Below are 22471 nucleotides of genomic sequence, written 5' to 3' on the forward strand. Positions count from 1 at the left end.
TTCCACTATCCTATACAAAGTTTAGAACTATTCTATTTTCTTGAAGAAAAAAAAAAGTGAATGGTCTTTTGACAGGGGATTATGTTTAATCTACAATTGGTTTATAAGTGGTTATAGTGAGGCCACTTTTACAGTATACTTGCAATTCATGAACACACTGTCTTTCCATTTGTGTCAATGTACCTCATTCTCAGTACATACTTCTTTCACAAATATTTTATTTTTTTTGATGCAATTGTAAATGGGATGGTTTCCATAACTTTATTTCTATATATTTGCATGTAGAAAATATTTCTATATATTGACTTTGTATCCTGACATTTTACTGAACTCATTATAGCTAACAGCTTTTTTGTGAGGTCCAGGGTTTTCTATGTATACCTTCATGTTGCTCACAAACAGCAATAGCCTTATTTTCTGATTTTTTTTTTTTTGCTTTTCGGGTCACACCCAGCGATGCACAGGGCTTACTCCTGGCTCTAAACTCAGGAATTACTCCTGGCGGTGCTTGGGGGACCATATGGGATGCCAGGGATCGAACCCGGGTCGGCTGCGTGCAAGGCAAAAGCCCTACCTGCTGTGCTATCACTCCAGCCCTCTAGCAATAGCCTTATTTTCCAAACTGGATTTTTTTCCCTTGCCTAAGTGCTCTGGCTAGGACTTCTAAAACTATGTTGAAAAGAACTGTTGAGTGGATATCTTATCTGTTAAGAGAGTTAAAAAAAATTCAATTTCCACCATTATGATCTTAGTGGTGGGTTTATTATATATAGCCCTTATCGTGCTGAGGTATGTTTTTTCTATTCACAATTACTGTGCTATCACAAAACGGTGCTAAGAACAAGGGGCCATATTCAATTTCAGGTACCACATAGTCCCCCAGGCCACTCAGAGCAATCCCCAGCAATTCCCAGTGTGGCCCAAAAACCACAATTTAAAAAAAAAAATTTTTTTAGGGGCCAGAGAAACAGTAAAGCAGGTACGGCATTTGCCTTGCATGCAGCCAACTTGGGTTCAATCCCTGGCACCCAATGTGATATGTCCCCCAAGCACCACCATGTCCCTGAGCACAGAGCCAGGAGTCAGCCCTGAGCACAGTCAGCTGTGCCCCACCCCTCAAAAGAACACAAAAATATTAAAAAAAGCTTTATCAAGGTACCTATTTTGTAATAAGGTTTTTATTTGTTGGAATAAATCCAAGTATTATGATCATATAAACATATTATTAGATTTACCAAAATTATGCTGAGGATTTATGCAACTATGTATATCAGAAATATATATGGTCTGCAGTTTTATTTTTATTGGTCTCTTTGTGCACTGTACTTTTCTGGTCTGGGAGTGAGACTACTAATGACCTCCTAGACTGTTCCTGGCCTCCAAGTTTTTTGAAGAATTTGGCAGAAGAAGCATCTTCTTTGTAAGTTTTATAAAATAAACTGATGAAGCCATCTGATTCTGGGCATTTTTTCCTAGAGAAAATTTTAATTACTATTTCCATCAAGAAATCTCTTACAAACAGGAAAACACAACACAATTAAGTATGTCTTAACCTATATTTCATGTGTTTACAATATGTGTATCTTTATTATTTGGGAAGGGTGGCTGGAAATGGGAATCATACGTGGCTGTCCTCAGTCATGGCATATTCCTACACTCAGGGATCACTTCTGGCAGTGCTTGGGGGACAATATGTGGTGCTGGGAAATCAAACCCAGGTCAGCAGCAGTTGAGACAAGAGCCTTTTCTCTCTGGCTTCAGTATATTTGTCTTTTAATTGATAGCAGTGAAAAAGGAAAACAATTAGAGGAAGTGATTTATACTGTAGAATAAAACCTACCAGATTTCACTAGTATCATTTGTTGTCCCGTTGCTCATAGATTTGCTCGAGTGGGCGCCAGTAACATCTCCATTCATCCCTGTCCTTCCCAATGCTGCTGTACTGGGGGCTCTTTCAAGGTCAGGGTAATGAGGCCCAATATTGTTACTGGTTTTGGCATATTGAATATGCCACGGGTAGCTTGCCAGGCTCTGCTGTCTACCAGATTTAGTTTTCTTTTTTTTGTGGGGAGGGGAGGAATTAGATATATTCTTCATAATATAAATCTAATACCAATCTTTTCACATAAGATTAATAACATACCAGATCTACCAGGTGATTATAAAAAGTTCTTAAGTAGTATTTTTTTAATTGACTATACATATCCCTTGGGGCCGGAGCGATAGCACAGCAGGTAGGGCGTTTGCCTTGCACGTGGCCGACCCGGGTTTGATTCCCGGCATCCCATATGGTCCCCCAAGCACCGCCAGGAGTAATTCCTGAGTGCAAAGCCAGGAGTAACCCCTGAGCATCGCTGGGTGTGATCCAAAAAAAAAAAAAAAAAAAAGACAATACATATCCCAAAACTGCACTGGAGCAGCGGGTAGGGCATTAGAAATCCCTGCATGCGGCCGACCTGGGTTTGATTCCTCCAATCCTCTCAGAGAGCCCGGCAAGCTACTGTGAGTAACCTGCCCGCACAACAGACAGAACCTGGCAAGCTACCCGTGGCATATTTAATATGCCAAAAACAGTAACAAGTCTCACAATGGAGACATTACTAGTGCCTGCTCGAGGAAATCAATGAACAATGGGATGACAGTGCTACAGTGCTATCCCAAAACCATTACAGAGAAAAGGTTCCTTGGTCTCATTTATAGTACCTCCCTATCTTGGCTAAATGAAAATTCATTCAAGTTGCATCACACAGAGATTTGGAGATTTGTTGGTTTGGAGATCTGGAAAATTGTTGAATAGTTTTGTCAAATGAGCAGATTACTTTTCAACTTAACTTTAGGGAAGAAATGAAGGAAAATTATAACAATATCATATGGAAAGAGATGGAAAGCCCCCTTAAGCACTTTAAGTACAAAAAAAACTGAGGAATTCTGAAGTGAACTGAAAGTAAAAATCATATGGAATTTGGGGGCAGAGCCAGTAGGGGATTGCCTCAGATGAAGCAAACACTGCTTTGATCCCTACCATCCAATATGGTTCATGAACTCTGTCAGGAGCAATCCCTGAGTGCAGAGGCAGCACTAAACCCTGAGGTGTGTGCCCTCTCCCTCCAAAATATTTATACAGAAGTTACAGATCACCTAATCCCACTATTCTAACTTCATAAATTGTGTCACAAAGTTCTATTTCATAATGGAAGGTAGCAAACCATCTTCTACAGAGAGTGAAAAACCATATTCTGGGACTGGAGAGATAGTATAGGATGATCAGGTACTGTCTTGCACGCCATCAACCCAGGTTCCATTCACAGCATCACCAGGACTAAGCCCTGAGTACCAATAACTATAGTCTAATTAGAAAATAACTGGCCTAGTATCATTCAACTTGTTGTACAAACACCTTCTAAGAAACCATTTTTACATTAAACTATCTGAAAGTCATATTCTACTGACTCATCCAGAGATTATTCCTCAATAAAATCTATTACTACTGTTAATTTCCACAATTCTGCATGTTCTCTTCAATACATCCTCTTCCACCATCCTAGGACCTTCCACCATCCTGTGACATTATCAACAAGTACAGGAGCTGGAGAGAGCACAGTGGGTAGGGCCCTGACTTTGCATAGACACAGGCTGGGTTTGATTCCTGGCACCCCATATGGGCCCCATGAGCTCTCTAGGAGTGATTCCTGAGCACAGAGCCAGGAATATGCCCTTATGCACTGCCAGGTGTAGCCCCCAAACTAGAAACAAAACAAAAATCAGCAAGTATTGTACTATATTTGCCAAGTTTTCTAACAGCCACAAGGAGTAACACTTTAACAGAATTTTGTTATCAAATTCACATGAGGTCATGATTCTTTCTAGGTGCATATACCAGTCTCATACTTGGAACTCCTATCGCTCATCTACTTACATTATACAGCTCTTTTCTCTTTTAAAATGAGACAACTTAGCTTCCCCCAACCCCACAAAATGTTCAGCTGTCATCTCTTAAAATTACAGTACTGAAACACTTAATTCTATCGTGTTAAATAATTTTTTATGTTAAATAATTTAAGGCAAGCAATTTTCAGTCCTCTGATCCATGCTTAGATTTCCCTTTATTAACATTCATTCTTATTAAGACAAATGTCTCCATTTAAAAAATAATAATAACAAAGTCAAAGGTACTCTGATGTTTGCTCTAATATTAAATCAAACTCAGGCCTATCCCTCAAAATCTTACTTCAAAACTAACTTCAAGAGCACTTAAAACTATGAAACTTCAGAGGCTGGAGTGATAGCACAGCAGGTAGGGAGTTTGCCTTGCATGCTGCCGACTCGGGTTCAATTCCCAGCATCCCATATGGTCCCCTGAGCACCGACAGGGGTGGTTCCTGAGTGCGGAGCCAGTGGTGATCCCTGTGCATTGCCAGGTGTGACCCAAAAAGAAAAAAAAGAAAAAGAAAAAAAACCCTATGAAACTTTAATAAGCTTTCTCATTCAGAAGTAACAGTTTAAAATATCCAGCTGATGAAATAGTTCAACAGTATGAGGGCATGCTTTGCATATAGGACACCTGGGTTCTATTTCTGTGTTTTGTTATATTGTACAGTACTTTTGTGCTCCCCAAATTACCCTTTATTAGCCAAAATAAATTCTCAGTAGTGTTTTTATGTATTTCTTCAATTCTCTTGAGAAGAAAAACTCAAAACATATCAAAAATTCTACTTATTTGACAGCAGATACAAAATCATTATTTGGCAAACTGGTCCCATCTCAAAATAAATAAATAACTCAGCACTACTTTGGAATATCTTTTTTTTTGGAATATCTTTTTTGAAGGAACTAAGAGCCCCACCATTAAACCAAATGTCTCTACCATCCTCCTCCACCCCTCATTGCTACAGTGCTCCTTCTGAGGGGAAGAGAGCATCATCACCCATTTGGGGGAACACTGGTCCAGACCCTAGTTTCCTACACTGTGGATTGTGACCCCATATGGGTCATGTAATTAAAAGTGAGGGTCATGAAAATTTGGCAATAGTAAAACATTTCTCAACATATAATGACCGAACATTAATTCAAAATCACATGTGAATGGATTATTTCTGGCATTATTCACCCATGTTGCATTTCTCAAGCCAATAGGGCCAGTGAGAGAAAAAACAGGGTTTAAGAAATGCGGTCTAGATTAATTTTCCAGATCTTTATTCATTTTATTTATTGATTCCTAAAACATCTACGCTGTTTTTTTTTTTTTAAAAAAAAAAAGAGTAGCACAGGCCAGAAAGATAGCACAGCGAGACGGGTGCTTGCCTTGCAGGTACTCAACAAGGGTTTGGTCCTCAGCACCCCATTTTGTTCCCTGGGCTCAACCAGGAATGATCCCTAAGTACAAAGCCAGGAGTAAGCCCTGCACACCACTTGGTAGGGCCCAAATATAAGCATCCAAAACCAAAAAAAGTAGTACAATGGCACATTTAAATAAGCCATGTTAACAGGTTGACCATAATCCTATGCATTAGGAAATTATAGGGCCCTAATTTCAACCTTTTCAGGTATTATGAAAATCTCAATTGCATGTTTTCTATATAGAGTATAAAATACTACTAAAGTATTAAGAAATATTCATTCAGTATACTGAAAAGACTACCCTGTCCCAATAATTGTAACATTATAACATGTGAGCATCAATTTTTAGGATAAGTTTTAAAATAATTTATAATTAAAACCTAGATTCTCCAAGACAAGTTTTTCCTTTTCAGCAAAAAAAAAAAAAAAAAAAGAAAGAAAGAAAAATCTAATAAAATTTTACCAATTAGAAAAAGAGGGGAATTAAGAGTGACTGATAATGAAAATGGGGTTTATTTCTTGGAAGATAAAAAGTTCTAAACTTAATTTGTGATAATGTACAATTCTATAAATTAACAAAAGTTAAATTTAATCCTCTAAATAAACTGTCTATGAGCATTATTTCAATAAGCCATTCAAGAAGTATTTCAAGGAATGGAGCAATAATACAGAAGACAGGGCGCTTCCCTTGCATGCAGCTTATCCGAGTTCAATCCCCAGCATGGTCCCCTGAGACTGCCAGGAGTGATTCCTGAAAGTAGAATCAGGGGTAATCCCTGAATACCACTGAGTATGCCCCCATAACCAAAAAAACATAAATAGTATTTTAACTTCACTCTAATTACATTACATGGTATCAAAAAAATCTGAAAAAGAGAAACCCTTACATCATAAATTAAGTTAGATAAGAGGACATTAAAAAATAATCTACTTAGGAGCCAGAGTTGACTGAATACTAAGAAACACTTATTTTAAAACCAACCAAACAAAAGATAATGTAGATGGAACATAACCCCTGCATGACTCCTCCAGGAAGACCAATACACAAAAACACGAAGTCCTCAACAGCATGAGCACTTACTCATCATACTCGATATGATAAATAACGTCTTCATCAGCAGCAACAGAGTCTGAATTAGACGTAGAGGGCACACTGTCCAATTTATTTGTGTTTTCTTTGGAATTAAGATTTACATTTCCATTAGTCCTTTTACAAGAACTGCCATTCTTCAGTGGAGTTTTGCCACGTGAATGTCCATCAGAAGCTCTAGTAACACTATGTATATGTGCTTCAAACCAAGCACCAAGGCCGACATCTCTGGCATCCACCAATTCATTTACCTAAAAAAAGTTTAAAATTAGTTAATGAAGCTTAATTTCATCTGTTGCTTCAAAAACTTTAACTCAAGTTATTTCAAGATTATCATGGTTAACAATATTTACACCTTACTCATTTAAAATATCTCAAAAATTAGAGCCAAATTATTGTTTTTGGGTTATACTGTCTTAAATTTATTATTTACTAGTTAGTATGAACATTATATACTCTCAATTTTCTTCAAGAGGCATTTTAACTGCTCCTTATTTATGTCTACTTTAGACACTTTTTTACTTTTATGGTCTCCAGGACTGAACCCAGGTCTCACATGCATTCTATCACTGCACCAGGAGCCTATATTCGACTTTTAAAAATGTAACTTTTTATGTATGTAAGTCATTATGGTAGGTCATTTAACAAAGAAAATACTGCTAGAGAGCCAGGAGCCAGACAGATAGAATGAGTAGGCAAGTCCTGCATGTGGCTGACCAGAGTTCAATCCTGAGCATGGAGCTAGGCAGAAGCCCAGAGCACCACCAGGTGTGGGACCCCACCCCCAAATTAAAATGGAATAAAGTCACAACTTTGTATTAGTTTGTTCCATTAATTTCTTCACAACCCTAAAGATTATTTAGAATCACAGTCCAACCAAAAAATAGGAATGCACTAAACAGAGAAATAAAATTTAAATGGAATAAAAATACTATATAATCAAGATTAGCATATGATCCAGAGCAAAAACCATGCAGTTTGAACAAAGAAAGCCAGTATTAAAACCCAAGCATGCTCCTCTGCTCATTGTACAGGAGGTAAAGGGCATCTGCCTCGAGTGCCACCAAATGCTATTTGACCCAGCACAGCAGAGTCCCCCTAAACACCACCCAGTAGCACCCTGAGCACAGAACTGGGTGTAGCTCCTGAGGACCACCAAAACAAATGAGTGTTTGAATAAATAAATGCTCCTCTCCCCCTTCAATGACATTATCAGAGTGGTACCTAATCAAGTTGACTCAGAAGGTTTAGGAAACCATGAAAAGGGTGGAAGAGACTGAATAGTCTGTGGGGGGGAGGGGCAGGAGAGGGGATCATAAACTACAAGTTTGAATATCTATCCATATGCAAGGTGTATTACAAAAAATCCTTACTTAGGCTTGTTTAGCACTACCTTTGATTTCTATTTTTAAGAGATAAAGGCAAGAAAGGCTTTAACAAGTTAAAGTTTTCCAGATGAAAACTAGAAATTGAGCTTCCATATGACCCTACAATACCGTTTCTGGGAATATATCCTGAGGGTGCACAGTAGAAATGATATCTGCACCTATATGTTCACGGCAGTATGGTTCATAATAGCCAGTATCTGGAAACAACGCGAGTGCCTGAGAACAGACGACTGATTAAAGAAACTGATACATCTACATAATGGAATACTATGCAGCTGTTAGGAGAGATTAAGTCCTGAAATTTGCTTATAAGTGAATGGACATGAAGAGTATCATGCTAAGTGAAATGAGTTAGAAAGAGAGACAGACACAGAATGACTGCACTCATTTGTGGAATAAAATGTAACAATGTGAGACTGACACCCCAGGACAGTAGACACAAGGGCCAGGAATACTGCCCCATAGTTGGAAGCCTGTCTCATGAGCTGGGGGAGAAGGCAGCTGGAATAAAGGGATCACAAAGGCAATGATGGTTGGAGGATTCATTCGGGATGGGAGATGTGTGCTGAAAGGATCAAACGTGATAACCTTGGACATTATGTATTGCAAACCATAATGTCCAAAAGTAGAATATGGGGGAAACTGTCTGCCATAAAGGCAGGGGGAGGGTTGGAATGGGGGGCTATACAGGGGACATTGGTGGAGAAGAATGTGCACTGGTGGAGGAATGGGTGTTTTGTGATTGTATGACTTGAACTCTAACATGAAAGTTTTGTAACTGTATCTCACAGTGATTCAATTTTTTTAAAAAACCTTTCCAGATGAAGTTACTGAAATGTAAGCTACAATTTAAAGGCACCCTGAATTTAAGGCATATATTCTGGATTTCTAAATTATATGATAATTTAAAAAATAATCAAAATATCAAAGATTAAATTAAGAACTTATAAATAAGATATTTAAACTATATAAAAAAGAGATTCAAATCATATCAGCATTGACAGTAATGACAAAGACAGATAAAACCAGAATAATCACTGCCAGAGCAGTACAACATTTTACCAAAAACACTAAGAATCAACACTGTAGCAATAGATAAAACAGTAAAATATAGGCCAAATGTAAACTAAGAATGATGAGTTTAGTAGAAAAGGCTGAAGAACTAAGCAGGCTTAATGGAGAAAAAAAATCAGATGAAATATGGTGAAAGTTCATATATTAAATATATGGAGAAACAGTGATTGAAAATTTCAAAGACATTTAGGTCACAGAGCTAAAACAAACATGTTAAAAGGCCTATCACTGTTGAGAGAACTAAGGCTACTACTTGTTGATAGAAAATTAATATACAAAGGAATTTATATAGTACTAAAATTATAAAGCTAGCAAAGAATTGAGGATATAATACTGTAACAGTGATAAAAAAAAAAACATTTACCAATAGGAATCTTACAGTGTAAAATTCTAAGAGGCATCAATAAAAATTAGAATTTCGTATTTCTATATTTCAAATATAAGAAACATCACTTACAAAGTCACTAATCACTTAAAAGCCTAGGCATTCTCTGAGAAAAACTAGATTTTAAACTATAAACAAAAACTTAAGGGGAGGAGAAATAGTACAGGACCCAAGTCTGGTTTGGTTCCCAGGAACTGCACTTGGTCTCCTGAGTATGGCTAGGGTCACTCCTGAGCACACAGAGATAGAATTATTTCCAAAGTACCACTGGCGCATCACCCACACCACAAGAAAAGTCACCAAAAAATAAAATAAGAAGAAGAAAAAGAAAAGAAAAAAACCCTGCAAAAACTAAAAATTTTATAAGCAGTTGACAGCACATGATAATGCATATAAACCGGCAGAAAAATATTTTTTAATTCAAAACTAAAGTTGCAACAAATCATAAAGCACTGACACACTCTGCACTAAACTGCATCTAAGAAGCTAAAATTTCCTCTGCAAAGCCTGAGCTTTGAAGGCAGTTCAAAAGAAAGTACTTAAACTTGTAAGAGTAATATGAAAACAGAAGATACTGCCTTGCTTCTCAGTTGAAATTAAGAGCTGTAATGCCCAAACTCACTAAATAACCATCACCACAAATGAAGACTAATGCAACTGTGGACTTCAGAATTTGGGAAGAATTCTAAGAGTTAAACTTAGAACACTGAAATAGTCAATAACAGAATTTAAGTGAGTCATACAAGGCTTCCACATCCAAAACTCAAAATTAAAATTGGCTTATCAAAATTTCACTGTTTCAGAAAATAAATTGTTTTCAAGAGTTGGTGTGATCAATTTGTACTAATGGTACATGGGGAAGGAGGAATTCAGCCTCTAAATAACCTATAGGCTCTCCCAATGTAATAGTAATATCAAGTTTTTTTACAATCTCTAAAAATAAATCTGAAACTGATCAAATACTGTTCGGTTATAAATGTGCCTAAGATAACATTCATCATAACATATTAAGTTGAAATAATTACCTAAGCCAGTTTTGAATAACAATAATTTAAACTCACATTTATACCAGCTTATCATTATGATCCAAAGAAAGGGCCAGAGTATGTGGGAGACCTGGGTTTGATAGAAAGAAGAGAAAAGGAAGAAAAGAGAAAATAGGCTAGGAATGTGGCTCAGAAGTAGAGAATTTGTCTTGCACATGTGAGGACCTGGGTTCAATTCAAGCACTCCACAAAAAATAAAATAAAGCAAACCACCCACCCACCCACCCACCCACCGACCCAACCCCAGAAGTTGTTTGCTTGTCCATGAACCGATTTTAGTTACAGAACTGTTTCTAAAAAGACACAACATAATCAAGAATTTAAAATAAAGGTCCTAACTTTAAGTGATGTATATATTATTCATAGAATTGTTCTAAGGAAAATTTATCAATTCAAAAGTTTTAAGAGTTTTCAGATTAACCCAGAAAGAATATCTAATAAAATTCCAGAGGGGCAGGGGGCAATACAACCTAGTTATATTTTTCTAAGCCTAATACAAATAAATGTATACTAGAAATCCAAACATTCATTCAAGAATGAAGCACTTCTAAGCTGAAAAAAGTTCCCTAGTCAAAATACCCAAACACCCATGACAATTACTGAGCTTCATCAGAAAAACCATTATTAATCTGTTCAATAAGGAAGTTTAAATGTAACTTTGACCAAGAATTTTACTTTATAATTGAAAGTAGCCTTCTAAGAGTTTAGATGCCAGAAGCCAAGTCTGTTTCTAAAAGAGAAATGTGATACAAAGGAAATTTTTCTTGGCAACCTTGTACAAGAACTGAATGAAATTAGAAACCAAGTGTGAGGACAAATTGGAAGTCTTTAATATATAGTCTATATTAATATAAACGACAAGACTCCTTAAAGTACTAAAAGAAGTTAACAGCCAAAACACTAAAACTGAAGATGAAAAAAGATCTATTGAGAGCAAGTTTTTTATATTACTCTAAATTAGGGGTGAAGAAATACAGCAGGGTATTGAAAAAGAATTTTAAACAACCAGGACTGTTTGATCTTTATTAATCTCAAATTTGCAAACACATAAGCTGCAACTCCTATGAAAACAAATCTATGTGTTCCACTGTACAAACAAATCAAATGTAGCTAGCAGCTTCTTCTAGAATGCTGTCACATCTTCACCACCATGAGAATCCCAGAAACCACTTATACCCAAGCACTGTCAGGGGTCACTTCTAAGAACAGAGCCAGAAAATCTGAGAACCTCCAGGTGTGGTCAAAACAAAACACTAGGCTGCTGCCACTTACCAAAAGTTAACAATAATGCCAGCTTATTATACAGATTGTCACAAATATTTACAAATACTTGGATATACAAAAGTTAATAAATATACATGAATTTCCTTATTGTCCTCTGCGGATCTTAAGAGCTGTTAAGACACCAGATTAACATGGAGCATACAGAGTCTGCCTCTTGGTTTTTAATACCATTTTCCAATTCAAAGTGCACAGGGGACTTTGCACTTTGCATATGGAATGGATTGAATCCAGATCAGCTGCATGCAAGGCAAGCTCCCTACCCACTGTATCATCTCTTTAGCCCCTAGAGAACCATTTTAATAGCATCAAAACCAAAGCTACTAGGAAGAAATCAAACAAGATAGTTAAGAAGAAAAAATAAGGCACTGCATGCAGAGATAGCTCAAAAGGCTAAAGTGTCTCCCAACCAAATACCCCTGGGCAGCATGACCTGATAACTGACCCTTAAGCAACAGTCACCAGCAATAGAGAGAAAAAGCAAAAATCAGAAAAACGAAGATATCAAATATTAGGGTTGGAGAGGTAGGACAGCACAGAAGGCACTTGCCTTGTAAGCTGCTGATCCAGGTTTGATCCCTGTGCCCACTAGGAATAACCCTTGAGCACAGAGCCAGGAGTTAAGCCCTGTGCATAACTGGATGTGGCCCCCAAATCAAAATAAAACAAAAATATATCTAAACAATGGAAAACCTGTTATGTTCATGAATTGAGGACTCAACATTGTAAAAATGTCAGTTCTGCAAGCTCTCTTTCACTCTCCATTGAAATTCTGTCAGTTTATTTGTACAGTTTTGAGAAAATAATTCTAAAATTTTTACATGCAAATACTAAAAGCCAAAAAGCAAGGCACCCCTAAAGAAATATTAAATTTGGGAGACGGGAAAAGGTAAATCAAAACAGCTTACAAGGCTAGAGTACTTAAGATCAGTATGGGCAAAGGAAAAAAGCAAATGATGAAACTAAAAAGACAGTAATCTGGCAGTATCCCACAACTAAAGCACCGGCACTTCTAATTCTAGGCAAAAGTTTCTTTCTAAACAAATTCTTGGAACACACCAGGATACAAATAATAGTTTCAAACAGTACTTTTTAACACAGCTGAAAGGAAACAACCAGAATATCAATCATGGGTTAGCTAGATTATAGTATCTACGGGTTAGCTACACTGTAGCATCCGAATGTAGCTGAAAAACATACAACTATACATATGATAATCACTCAAAGGTGAGAACAAGTAGAATTCCATATAGAATTTTAAAATACTGGTCAAATGACATTGTTTAGTGATACATAGTAACACTCAAAGAAAATTATAAAAATCAGAGTAAGTAATTTAAGTTTTAGGGTCAGAAGGAGATACATGTTCTAGTAGGGCACTATGCACACTTTAAGAAGGAAGTGAGGGGCTGGAGTGATAGCACAGTGGGTAGGGTGTTTGCCTTGCACGCAGCCCACCCGGGTTCGATTCCCAGCATCCCATATGGTCCCCTGAGCACCGCCAGGAGTGATTCCTGAGTGCACGAGCCAGGAGTAACTCCTGTGCATCGAGGGGTGTGACCCCAAAAAGCCCCCCCCCCAAAAAAAAAGAAGAAGGAAATGAGTGCTACCACTACTGGGTGTGGCACCAGTGGCTGCCAGCAGTCACATGATAGGTCTAAGCTCTAAATCAGGACCCAGTATTGCCATAAGTGGCTCTTGGACCCTCTCTCTGAAAAGCACTCTCTCAAAATAATCATATAGTCCCCTGAGCACAGAGTCAGGAGTAGGCCCTGACCACTACCAGATGTGGCCTAAATTAATCTCCACTCACCCTATCCCCATCCCCCAAACAGACTGGCAAAAATTCTATTTCTGGACCTTTGGGGAATTACCCAGGTGTGTCTATTTTACTCCTAAAATTATACATATCCACTATATACATGTCTAAATATTTTCTGTAAGTTTTTAAAGACTACTTTTAAGTTAACAGCATTAAATAATATTAACAGTCCAGCCTACACTTTTGAACCGCAATGCTTACTTATTCACAATGTACAGAGTATAAACATCCGTATTGTCAAAACAAATCTGAAGAAAACAACATACCTTGTATAGTCCGATGCCTGGATCAATAAGAAAAACACGAGAAGATGTAGACTGCTGACTTGAAGATCCTGCCCTTGGGGTTTTCTTTGCTTTAGGTGGACTATTAGAACAGGGTTTGGCGTGTGCATCTGTCTGTTTAGATGTGCTGGGAAGATCGGAGTCTGGACGAACCAGCAGCTGAATTATATCATTCAGTCCAACATCATAGTCAAACAAAGTATATCCATTTTCCAGCTAGAAAAAAAGATTAAAATGCTTCTCTTAAAATGTGATCTTTACATATTCAGTTATCCATATATTCTGGCTAAGTGATTTCAATAAAATACACAGCATTAAAGTCTATGGACTCTGATGTCAGCAATGTCTTCTCTGGAACCCAATAAATCACCCCACATTAGAGAGAGAATCAACCCACACTGACTACAGGAAATATGTACAGTCATTGAAACCAAAAAGGCATAGATGCTATAACTCATGGTCTAGGAAAAAAACTCCAGATTTCACATCAGTTATTGAAAAAAACAAAAAACAAACACAAAAACAAAAAACAATGCCTAAATATCCAACAAGTGCCAGGGTTAAGGGTGCTTGCTCTCCTTAGCATCCAGCTATGGCCATGACCCTAATTTAAATTATGGTCTCCCACAAAATCTGCCAGGTGTGGCTTCTGAGCACAGAACCAGGCATGGCCTCAAAACTAAAAACAAATCAAAAAGACCTACTCCAAGAAAAATGTGAATTTTGAAATTGAGTTTTTTAATCACAAGGTTTTCGTAAACACACTGGCCATTTCAGCTTTTTCAAATACCATAAATTTTAAAAAATAGTGCAGAAAAAATTCAACCAAGGATAATTATAATTCTTGCCCAGGCTTTTCAACTTGCCTCGAGCTCTCTAATTCAATCCATCTAGAAAGTTCAGTCACAGCAGGAAGTGTTCCAAGATGAATAGTAAATAAATTATCTTGCATTACCAATATTTTGGCAAATTCTTTTTAATGAGTTGATCTATTTCTCTCTTTCTCCTAAATATGCTGAAATCCCAAGACAGAGTTTCTTAGAAGTATTTTAGCATGTAACTGTATTTGGAAGTAAGAGAGTCTACAGAAGCGATCAAGGTAAAATTAGGCCATGTGGGTGAGTCCCTAAGTCCTTTGTGATAGATGTTTATAGAAAGTTAAAATTTTAGTTGTGACTCATTGTAGAGTTCAAGCCTTCTATATATGTGAGGACCTGGATTCAATTGCCTGCACTATGGGGCAAGGAATGGGAGGCACTGGGCCAGAGTTGAAATTTAGATGGAGAATTAAATATACTGAGATGTAAAGACCCAGGGAGAAACGGAATAACTGGAATGATACATCTATAAGCCAAGGAATACCAGGAATTGCTAACATCTGAAGCTAAAGGAAGAAAGGATTTTCTAGCATCAGAGATAACATGGTCCAGCTAACACCTGGACTTCAGTTTTACAGCCTCCAGAACCATGAACAATAAATTTGTGCTGAGAGTCTGATTTGTTTTTGTATTTTTAAATAGAAGCCCTAAAAAATGAAGCTACCATTTGTTTTTCTATATAATTCATTGGGGGGGGGGGAAATCCCTCAAAATTAAAGATCATAACTATTTCTTCCCCCCCCAAAAAAACACTAGTAACATAGAAGCAGTTCATTTTCCTTCTTTGCCTATAATATCAATTGCCACTCATGACTCTCTAAGTACAATATGATCATATTTGAGACATAAACCAAAGGAAATGAACAGAAACCTGTCCTGGAATAATAAACTAATTAATGTGCTAAATAAGAAATTTGGGGCTGGAGAAATAAAAAAGGTAGGGTGTTTGCCTTGATGCAGCCATAACGAGTTCGATCCTAAGCAACCCATAGGGAACCCTGAGCCAGCCAGCAGTACTCCCTGAATGCAGAGCCAGGAGTATGCCCTGAGGAATGCTGGGAGTGGCCCAAACCACCCCAAAGATACTCAAGTGGTTCAAGCAAATACATAACTCAGGTCAGCATATTACAGGTGTTTAACATGGGATCGCAAATTTCCCAGTGTGAGAATGAAATCAGATACTCTCTCATAGGCTAGTTAACACATTTATTCCAAATAAACCCACAGAATCTTGCAAGTCAATAAGTAAATAAGCCCTTACAGGAATAGGGATGTTAATACTGCTTACCTTACTTAAAGCAAGTAAGAATGCTGGTTAATCCTGAACTCCTAGGAGAAAAAAACTCAAGAAAAAAAACTATTGTTCTATTCCCCAATGCAAGTACTCCATTCCCATTAAAGGGCAGAAACACCAATTGTGGAACAATTTAAATACAAATGCAGCATTTTTTTTAAAGTGGAAAAGAAATTAAACAGCATAGAACATGCAAATTAACTTGTATGCAATTTATCCAAATAAAGTTAGCTGTTACAATGGTGAAATAATTTTAAAAATCCCAAGTATTTCTATAAGCATTTCCACTGAAATTTGAAGTTCAAGAGTGTGAGTCCTTGGAATCATTATTTACCTTGGGTGGGTGGTGTGGGAAGTCCTGGGGGAGGATGGAGAGGTTTAGGTCACATCTGACAGTACTCAGGGGTCCATGGGGTACCAAGGATGGAACCACGGTCATTTACTTATGCACCGTAACTCCCATATCTCTTGATATCTCTTGTCCCAGGGAGCACCTTTATAACTCATCCAATCTGGCTAGTTGCTAATGAAGTGCTCAGAATAATAGCTGCTTCAAGAGATACTTAGTTTGAAAAACACAATGTCTTAAGTTAAAGTGAAAAAATAAGCATATCAATGCATAAGGCTCAATAAACATATTAACATGTAAACACTTTCCTCCAATTATTCATTGCTAAAACAACAACTTTTATAAAGATTATCTACTCCTTTCACTAACTTGTAAGTCTTCCTTTCAGTCATACTAACTAGGGATTATTGTCGTAGAACAGTTGTAAGAATGTTTACAAATATAGTGGTTGAAAAGTACTTAAGTTCTGGGGGCTGGAGCAATAGCACAGCGGGTAGGGCATTTGCCTTGCACTCAGCTGACCTGGGTTCAATTTCCAGCATACATATGGTCCCCTGAGCACCGCCAGGAGTAATTCCTGAGTGCAGAGCCAGAAGTAACCCCTATGTACTGCTGGGTGTGACCCAAAAAGCAAAAAAAAAAAACAAAAAAAAGTACTTAAGTTCTCCTAAATTTAATCAAAGTATGTAATAAAAGTTGCCACTTAGGGGCTGGAGCAATAGCACAGCAGGTAGGGCATTTGTCTTGCACGAGGCCAACCCAGGTTCAATTCCTAGCATCCCATATGGTCCCCGGAGCACCGACAGGAGTAATTCCTGAGTGCATGAGCCAGGAGTAACCCCTGTGCATCATTGGGTGTGAGCCAAAAAGAAAAAAAAAAAAAAGTTGCCACTTAGATTATTTTGGAAAGAAAGGGACTGGGTCGCTTAGAAATTATAGACAGTTATGAATTTTAGGCATGCTACTATAGTCAATCGATATTCACAGCAGAAAGTGTGAGAACTAAAAGCCTTGAACTTGTTTTTTCAGACTGCACTCTTGCATTTATACAGAAATAAAGGAAGGAATTCTAAGAAACATGATGAACTGCAATAATGATACAAGAAAAAGTCTTAAGCAAATACTAGTGGGAATTTTGGCAAAGGAGATGAATTAACTTACTTGCATGTGTCTTTCAATGCATTTATGTCATACTTTAAGCAAATACTTTTGCGTTTGTGTGAAAATAAGTGTGTTTGGGGGAGGGAACAGCAAAAGGTTATTCAGTATTTTTCCTAGCCCTTTTCATATCCCATGTCTATCAATTATTCTAAAGTTAATACTACCACAGCACAAGGGAAAGAATAAGAGAGAACACCTACAAAACAGGAAAAATTCTGAGGCAGGAGAAATAGGTCAGGAGTCAAGGCATTAGTTTTGCATGTGACCAACCTTGGTTTAATGTATAAGGCAATGTACAAGGTCTCTTAAGCACTGCCAGGAGTGACCCCTCAATACAGAGCCCAGAGTAAGTCTGAGCACTGCCAAGAATGCCTCCCCCCAGAAAAAAAAAAAAAGAAAAAGGGGAAAAACAGGAAGGAAGGAAGGAAGGAAGGAAGGAAGGAAGGAAGGAAGGAAGGAAGGAAGGAAGGAAGGAAGGAAGGAAGGAAGGAAGGAAAAACAGTCGGTCCTGGAGTCTAAAAAGATTTCCAGATTCACTAATATATAACTCTCTTTAAAAACAAAAAGAAAATCCCCAGGGTATTTTACTAATGTTCCATTTACAAGTATGTCCAAATAGTTACTCTACTCTAAGCTGAACCTATAATTCTGAATCAGTACTTTGACCTTCCTCAATTACTGCTCCTCAAATTGAAATTGCATACATGTCACAAGCAGACCTTGCTAAAATAGATTCTACTTGAGTAGGCCTGACGTGAGGCTCCCTGTGAAGCTAATGCTACTGGGGTCTTTTCCCAATCCAGGAACCATACTTTGAAAGAAGTGAAGAGACAACTACCTTCCCAAATTCATTCTCAAAGTCCAACTTCCATGAGGATCTCCTATGGGATCTTATTAAGTCAGACCACGCAAAATTCCAGAGAGAGCGGAGCATCGATAATAAAGATCCACAAGTGATTCTGATGTACACCAAAGAACGAAAAGTAGCAGACCCAACATACGGTGGCAGGAAGAGAAGGGTGTCTTTACATCACTGACACTGTAAATCTGTTTTCACTTGATGACTAGTTACCCACTTGTGGCAGTAAACTCATACTGAGGAAAGGTGGACTTTCTTCTAATAAGCACAAAGGCATTCTATAGTAAAGAAGCAGCCATGTGATGATGCCTGCTACACTACCTCCCTATAGACTGTGGGCTCCAAAAAAAAAAAGAACAAAGAAAAAACCACTACTTGGCTCCTTGCAAGCTCACAAAGAAAACACAGCTGCACAGCCTTCCTACTGTCTTCAGTAGGAAGTGCAGTAAGCGGGGCTGGAGTGATAGCACAGTGGGTAGGGCATTTGCCTTGCATGCGGCTGACCAGGGTTCTATTCCCAGCATCCCATATGGTCCCCCGAGCACTGCCAGGAGTAATTCCTGAGTGTAAAGCCGGGAATAACCCCTCTGCATCGCCAGGTGTGACCCAAAAAACAAAACAAAAAGTGGAGTAAGGTTCATCCCTATTGGCTTATAACCGACCTCAAGAAATCAAAATACAATAGTGAGTTATTGACTGCCCTGGTGGAAGGGCAAAAGGCTGATCTCTTTAGCAGTCTTTCCCTAAACCTGGAACCAGATTCCCAAATTAGTGAAGCTATCTCGTTGCACTGAACTTAACGGAATTTTGATCTCAAGTCAGAGAATTTTATGTATTTTCTTTTATACGTTTAATCATTAGACTCAAGGGGAATGGTCCAGGAATATACTCATGCTTCATTTCTTTTTCTTTCTTTTTTTTTTTTTTTTTTTTTTTTGCTTTTTGGGTCACACCCGGCGATGCAACAGGGGTTACTCCTGGCTCTGCACTCAGGAATTACCCCTGGAGGTGCTCAGGGGACCATATGGGGTGCTAGGAATCGAAGCCGGGTCGGCCGCGTGCAAGGCAAATGCCCTACCCACTGTGCTATTGCTCCAGCTCCCTCATGCTTCATTTCTATGTCTGGACTGAAGTTAGAATTATCACAGAATTCCTGTACTTCTGTCCCTTGCAAAAAAATAAAACTTAAAAGCTTGTTTACAAGCTTTCACCTTTGGTCAAAAGATAGACTACATAGCATTTAAAGCAATTACTTCAAAATCGAAGTTTACAAACGAAATTACAAGTTTCCTTTACAACTAAATTGAACACTTGTTTTAACAAGTCAAACATAAAAGAAGCAATATGATGCTTACAATACACATCAAAGCACTGCACTTGTAGCACTGTAGTCCTGTCGTTCATGGATTTGCTCTAGCGGGCACCAGTAACGTCTCCATTATGAGACTTGTTATTACTGTTTTTGCCATTTCAAATACAACACGGTTTGCCAGGCTCTGCCGGGATATTCTCGCTAGCTTGCCAGTAGCTTGCCGGGCTCTCCGAGAGGGACGGAGAAATCGAACCCGAGTCAGCAGCGTTGCAAGGCCCTACCCGCTGTGCTATTCCCTCCAGTCCAATACACATCAAAGGACACTATAAGTTATTGAAAAAGACTCAAACCACCCTTGGCTTTTTAAGTGGAATTCTGTTACTCTTACATTTCTGGGCAGCCCAGGAAGGGTAAGCAAGCCTATGAAGGAGAGAAAAACGATACTTCCAAATCCTTTGTAGTTGGGGCTTGGCGATAGTACTGTGGGAAGGGCGCTGGCCTTGCATGTGGCCAACCTGTCTTAGATCGACAGTATCCAGTACGGTCCCTGATCCCCGCCAGGAGTGATCCCAGTGCGCAGAATCGGGAATAAGCCCAGAGCACCGCTTAGTGTGACCCCAAACCTTCCGCCAATAAAATAAAATAAAATCTACTTTTACCAAATCAGAGCTGCATTTATTTTAAACCATAATCCAGAAGCCTAATTGGTCTATGAAATGGCGGGGTCTAACTTTTTTGTGGGTTAACTTTTTTTTTTTTAAAGGAAAATGGCATGGGGGCCGAGAGGGTGTCTAGATATAGGCCACAAGAAGCTTCTGGCTAAGGAAAAAAAAAATCTTCATAGGATATCTCAAGGCTACTACATCCAAGTAAGAAAGACACCCACAGTCACCCCCACCGCCAAAAACCGCTTTCAGCCTTCAAATATGTACCCACGGGCTATGTTCCAGTCGCTGCGTTAAAAGCTTGGGCGAGGGCAATAACAGAAGGTGGAAGGAGAACAAAACAAGTTGTTGTTTCCTTTCAAAATTTCCTTGAACTTTCCGATCTGCCAATAAACCCGGCCCACAGCGCCAGCAACAGCTCCTCGGGCGCAGGTCTCTAACCTACTCCCCCGCCCCCAACCCCATTAGGAATCTAGGAGGGAAGGGAGGGGGACCCAAAGTTCTGCAAATCCTTTTGACTCTTCCCTGTAAACAAATCCCTCCCACCCCCGAGGAGCAGCGGTTCGCGATCGTCCTCCTCCAAAGAGGGGGCCGCAAGTCAATTTCCCCCTACAGCGGCGGAGCGTCGGGAGCGCGGCGACCCGTTAGTCGGCTCGGCGCTGCCCGGAGCCCGAGTGGCCGGCCCTCCCCGCCCGCGCTATGGCATGGCCGCCGGAGCCCGCCGCCCTGCCCGCGCCCCGCCGCGGCCCGGGGCCCCGGCCGAGCGCGGGCACCCACGGCACCCCGGGCGCTCCGGTGGGGCAGTTTTCCCCGGATGGGCAGGGAACAGAGCAGCGAGACCTCGACGATCCTATCCTGGGACGCGCCCGCCGGACGCACCTGAGCTCTCGGGCAGCGGGGCACTAAGCGCGGCGCCCCCCTCGGCGGGCCCAGGCCCGATGCCCACCCGAAGTGGGGCCAGGTGCACGCCGGAGGGCGCGCGGGGTTTCGGAGTGGGGGTGGGCATCAAGCCCGCAGGTCCGCGCTGCCCACGCGACCCGGACTTTTCCCCCTAGGCGGCCCCCCCCCACCACCCCTGGTTCCCCGAGGGGCGCGGCGGGGCACGCCTCACCTGCTTGCCCCGGTAAAAGAGGCGCTGGCACTCGGGCCGCACGTCGAACAGCGCCCACACCCGCTCGCGCAGCTCTTCGATCGTGGCTTTGCGCGACACGTCCTCAATGGTGCGCGTCTGGGAGCCGTCGATGGTGCGAACCTGTATCCACATCTCGACGCTGGGGAGAGTGGGGGGGTGCGGTGGGGGGGGGGAAGCGAGCCCGGCTTTGTCTCCCCCTGCGCTTCGGGGCGCTGCGCCCCGCCCGGCTCGCGCCGCTTCCTCGGGCGTCTCCGGCCGCCGAGTGCCGCCGGGCGAGCGCGCTCACGCGCGGGGAAGAAGCCCCGACCGGACGTCGGCCTCGACAGGCGGCGGCGAGTGTCGACCGCGCGCCCGCGACAGCCAGAGGAGCCGAAGAAACCGGAACCAGACGCGGGCTCCGCGGCTCCCGCAGCCCCCACCCCACAAATGAGAAGAAGCCTTGTCTGCACCGCGCGGAGTGTTTACTTATAGAGCGCTAGCTCCCACATGGAGGTCACGGCGCCAACCCAGATCTCGCGAGATCTGCGCCCGGCTGAGCCTTAAAGAGGAAGAGGCCCGGGAAGTCGCTACGGACTTGGGGGGTACGAAAATAGGCGGGTGCGGGGACGTCGGGAAGGAGGGGAGGGGCTGCCAGGACTGGTTATTTGCCCGCAGGCCGGCACCCAGGCCTTGGTCACGCCCTCTTGTCGCTGTGGGGGCGGTCACCCGCCTACCCGAACTGCTCCTTCGGGCTCTAGTTCTGGAAGTGAGTGGGCGAGCTGCCCCACGGGCCTAACGGATACTCTTCTGTGCTCTCAGAAACACACCAAAACATGTATAAATATATATATATAATTTTTAATTGACGTGCATTTCTAGAATCCTGACCTGTGCCGTGTACGGGCTGGCGCGGCCTAAATGCCTGAGAAAGGACCAGGGGAGGTGGGGGGAGCGTGCGCTGCATCAGCAGCCGGGCAGCACCCGCCACGCGGCCTGGCGGGACCCGCAGCCCGCCCAGACAAGGCCCCGGGGACCCTTCTGCTTCGCGACCTCGTTTCCCGCCCGACCGGAAAGCTGCCTTCGCGCGGAAACCTTCTTCCTGGGGTTTCCCGCCGCCCGGCCGAGGTGACGGCCC

At 40.8% G+C, this 22471-nt stretch overlaps 1 protein-coding gene across 1 annotated transcript in view; it reads right to left on the bottom strand.

Moving 5' to 3' along the window:
• The window catches only part of UHRF2 (ubiquitin like with PHD and ring finger domains 2), an 86836-nt gene extending 64740 nt beyond the window's left edge, over positions 1–22096 (bottom strand). The window contains exons 1-3 of the mRNA XM_055136016.1: positions 21337–22096; positions 13690–13923; positions 6419–6678 (exon numbers count right to left, since the gene is read on the bottom strand). Of these exons, the coding sequence (XP_054991991.1) occupies positions 6419–6678; positions 13690–13923; positions 21337–21489 (647 nt within the window). The 5' untranslated portion in view covers positions 21490–22096. The remainder of the gene's footprint in view (positions 1–6418; positions 6679–13689; positions 13924–21336) is intronic.
• Positions 22097–22471: the final 375 nt, after the last annotated feature.

The sequence above is a fragment of the Sorex araneus genome, chromosome 1 (assembly GCF_027595985.1).
Source record: "Sorex araneus isolate mSorAra2 chromosome 1, mSorAra2.pri, whole genome shotgun sequence".
Lineage (NCBI taxonomy): Eukaryota > Metazoa > Chordata > Mammalia > Eulipotyphla > Soricidae > Sorex > Sorex araneus.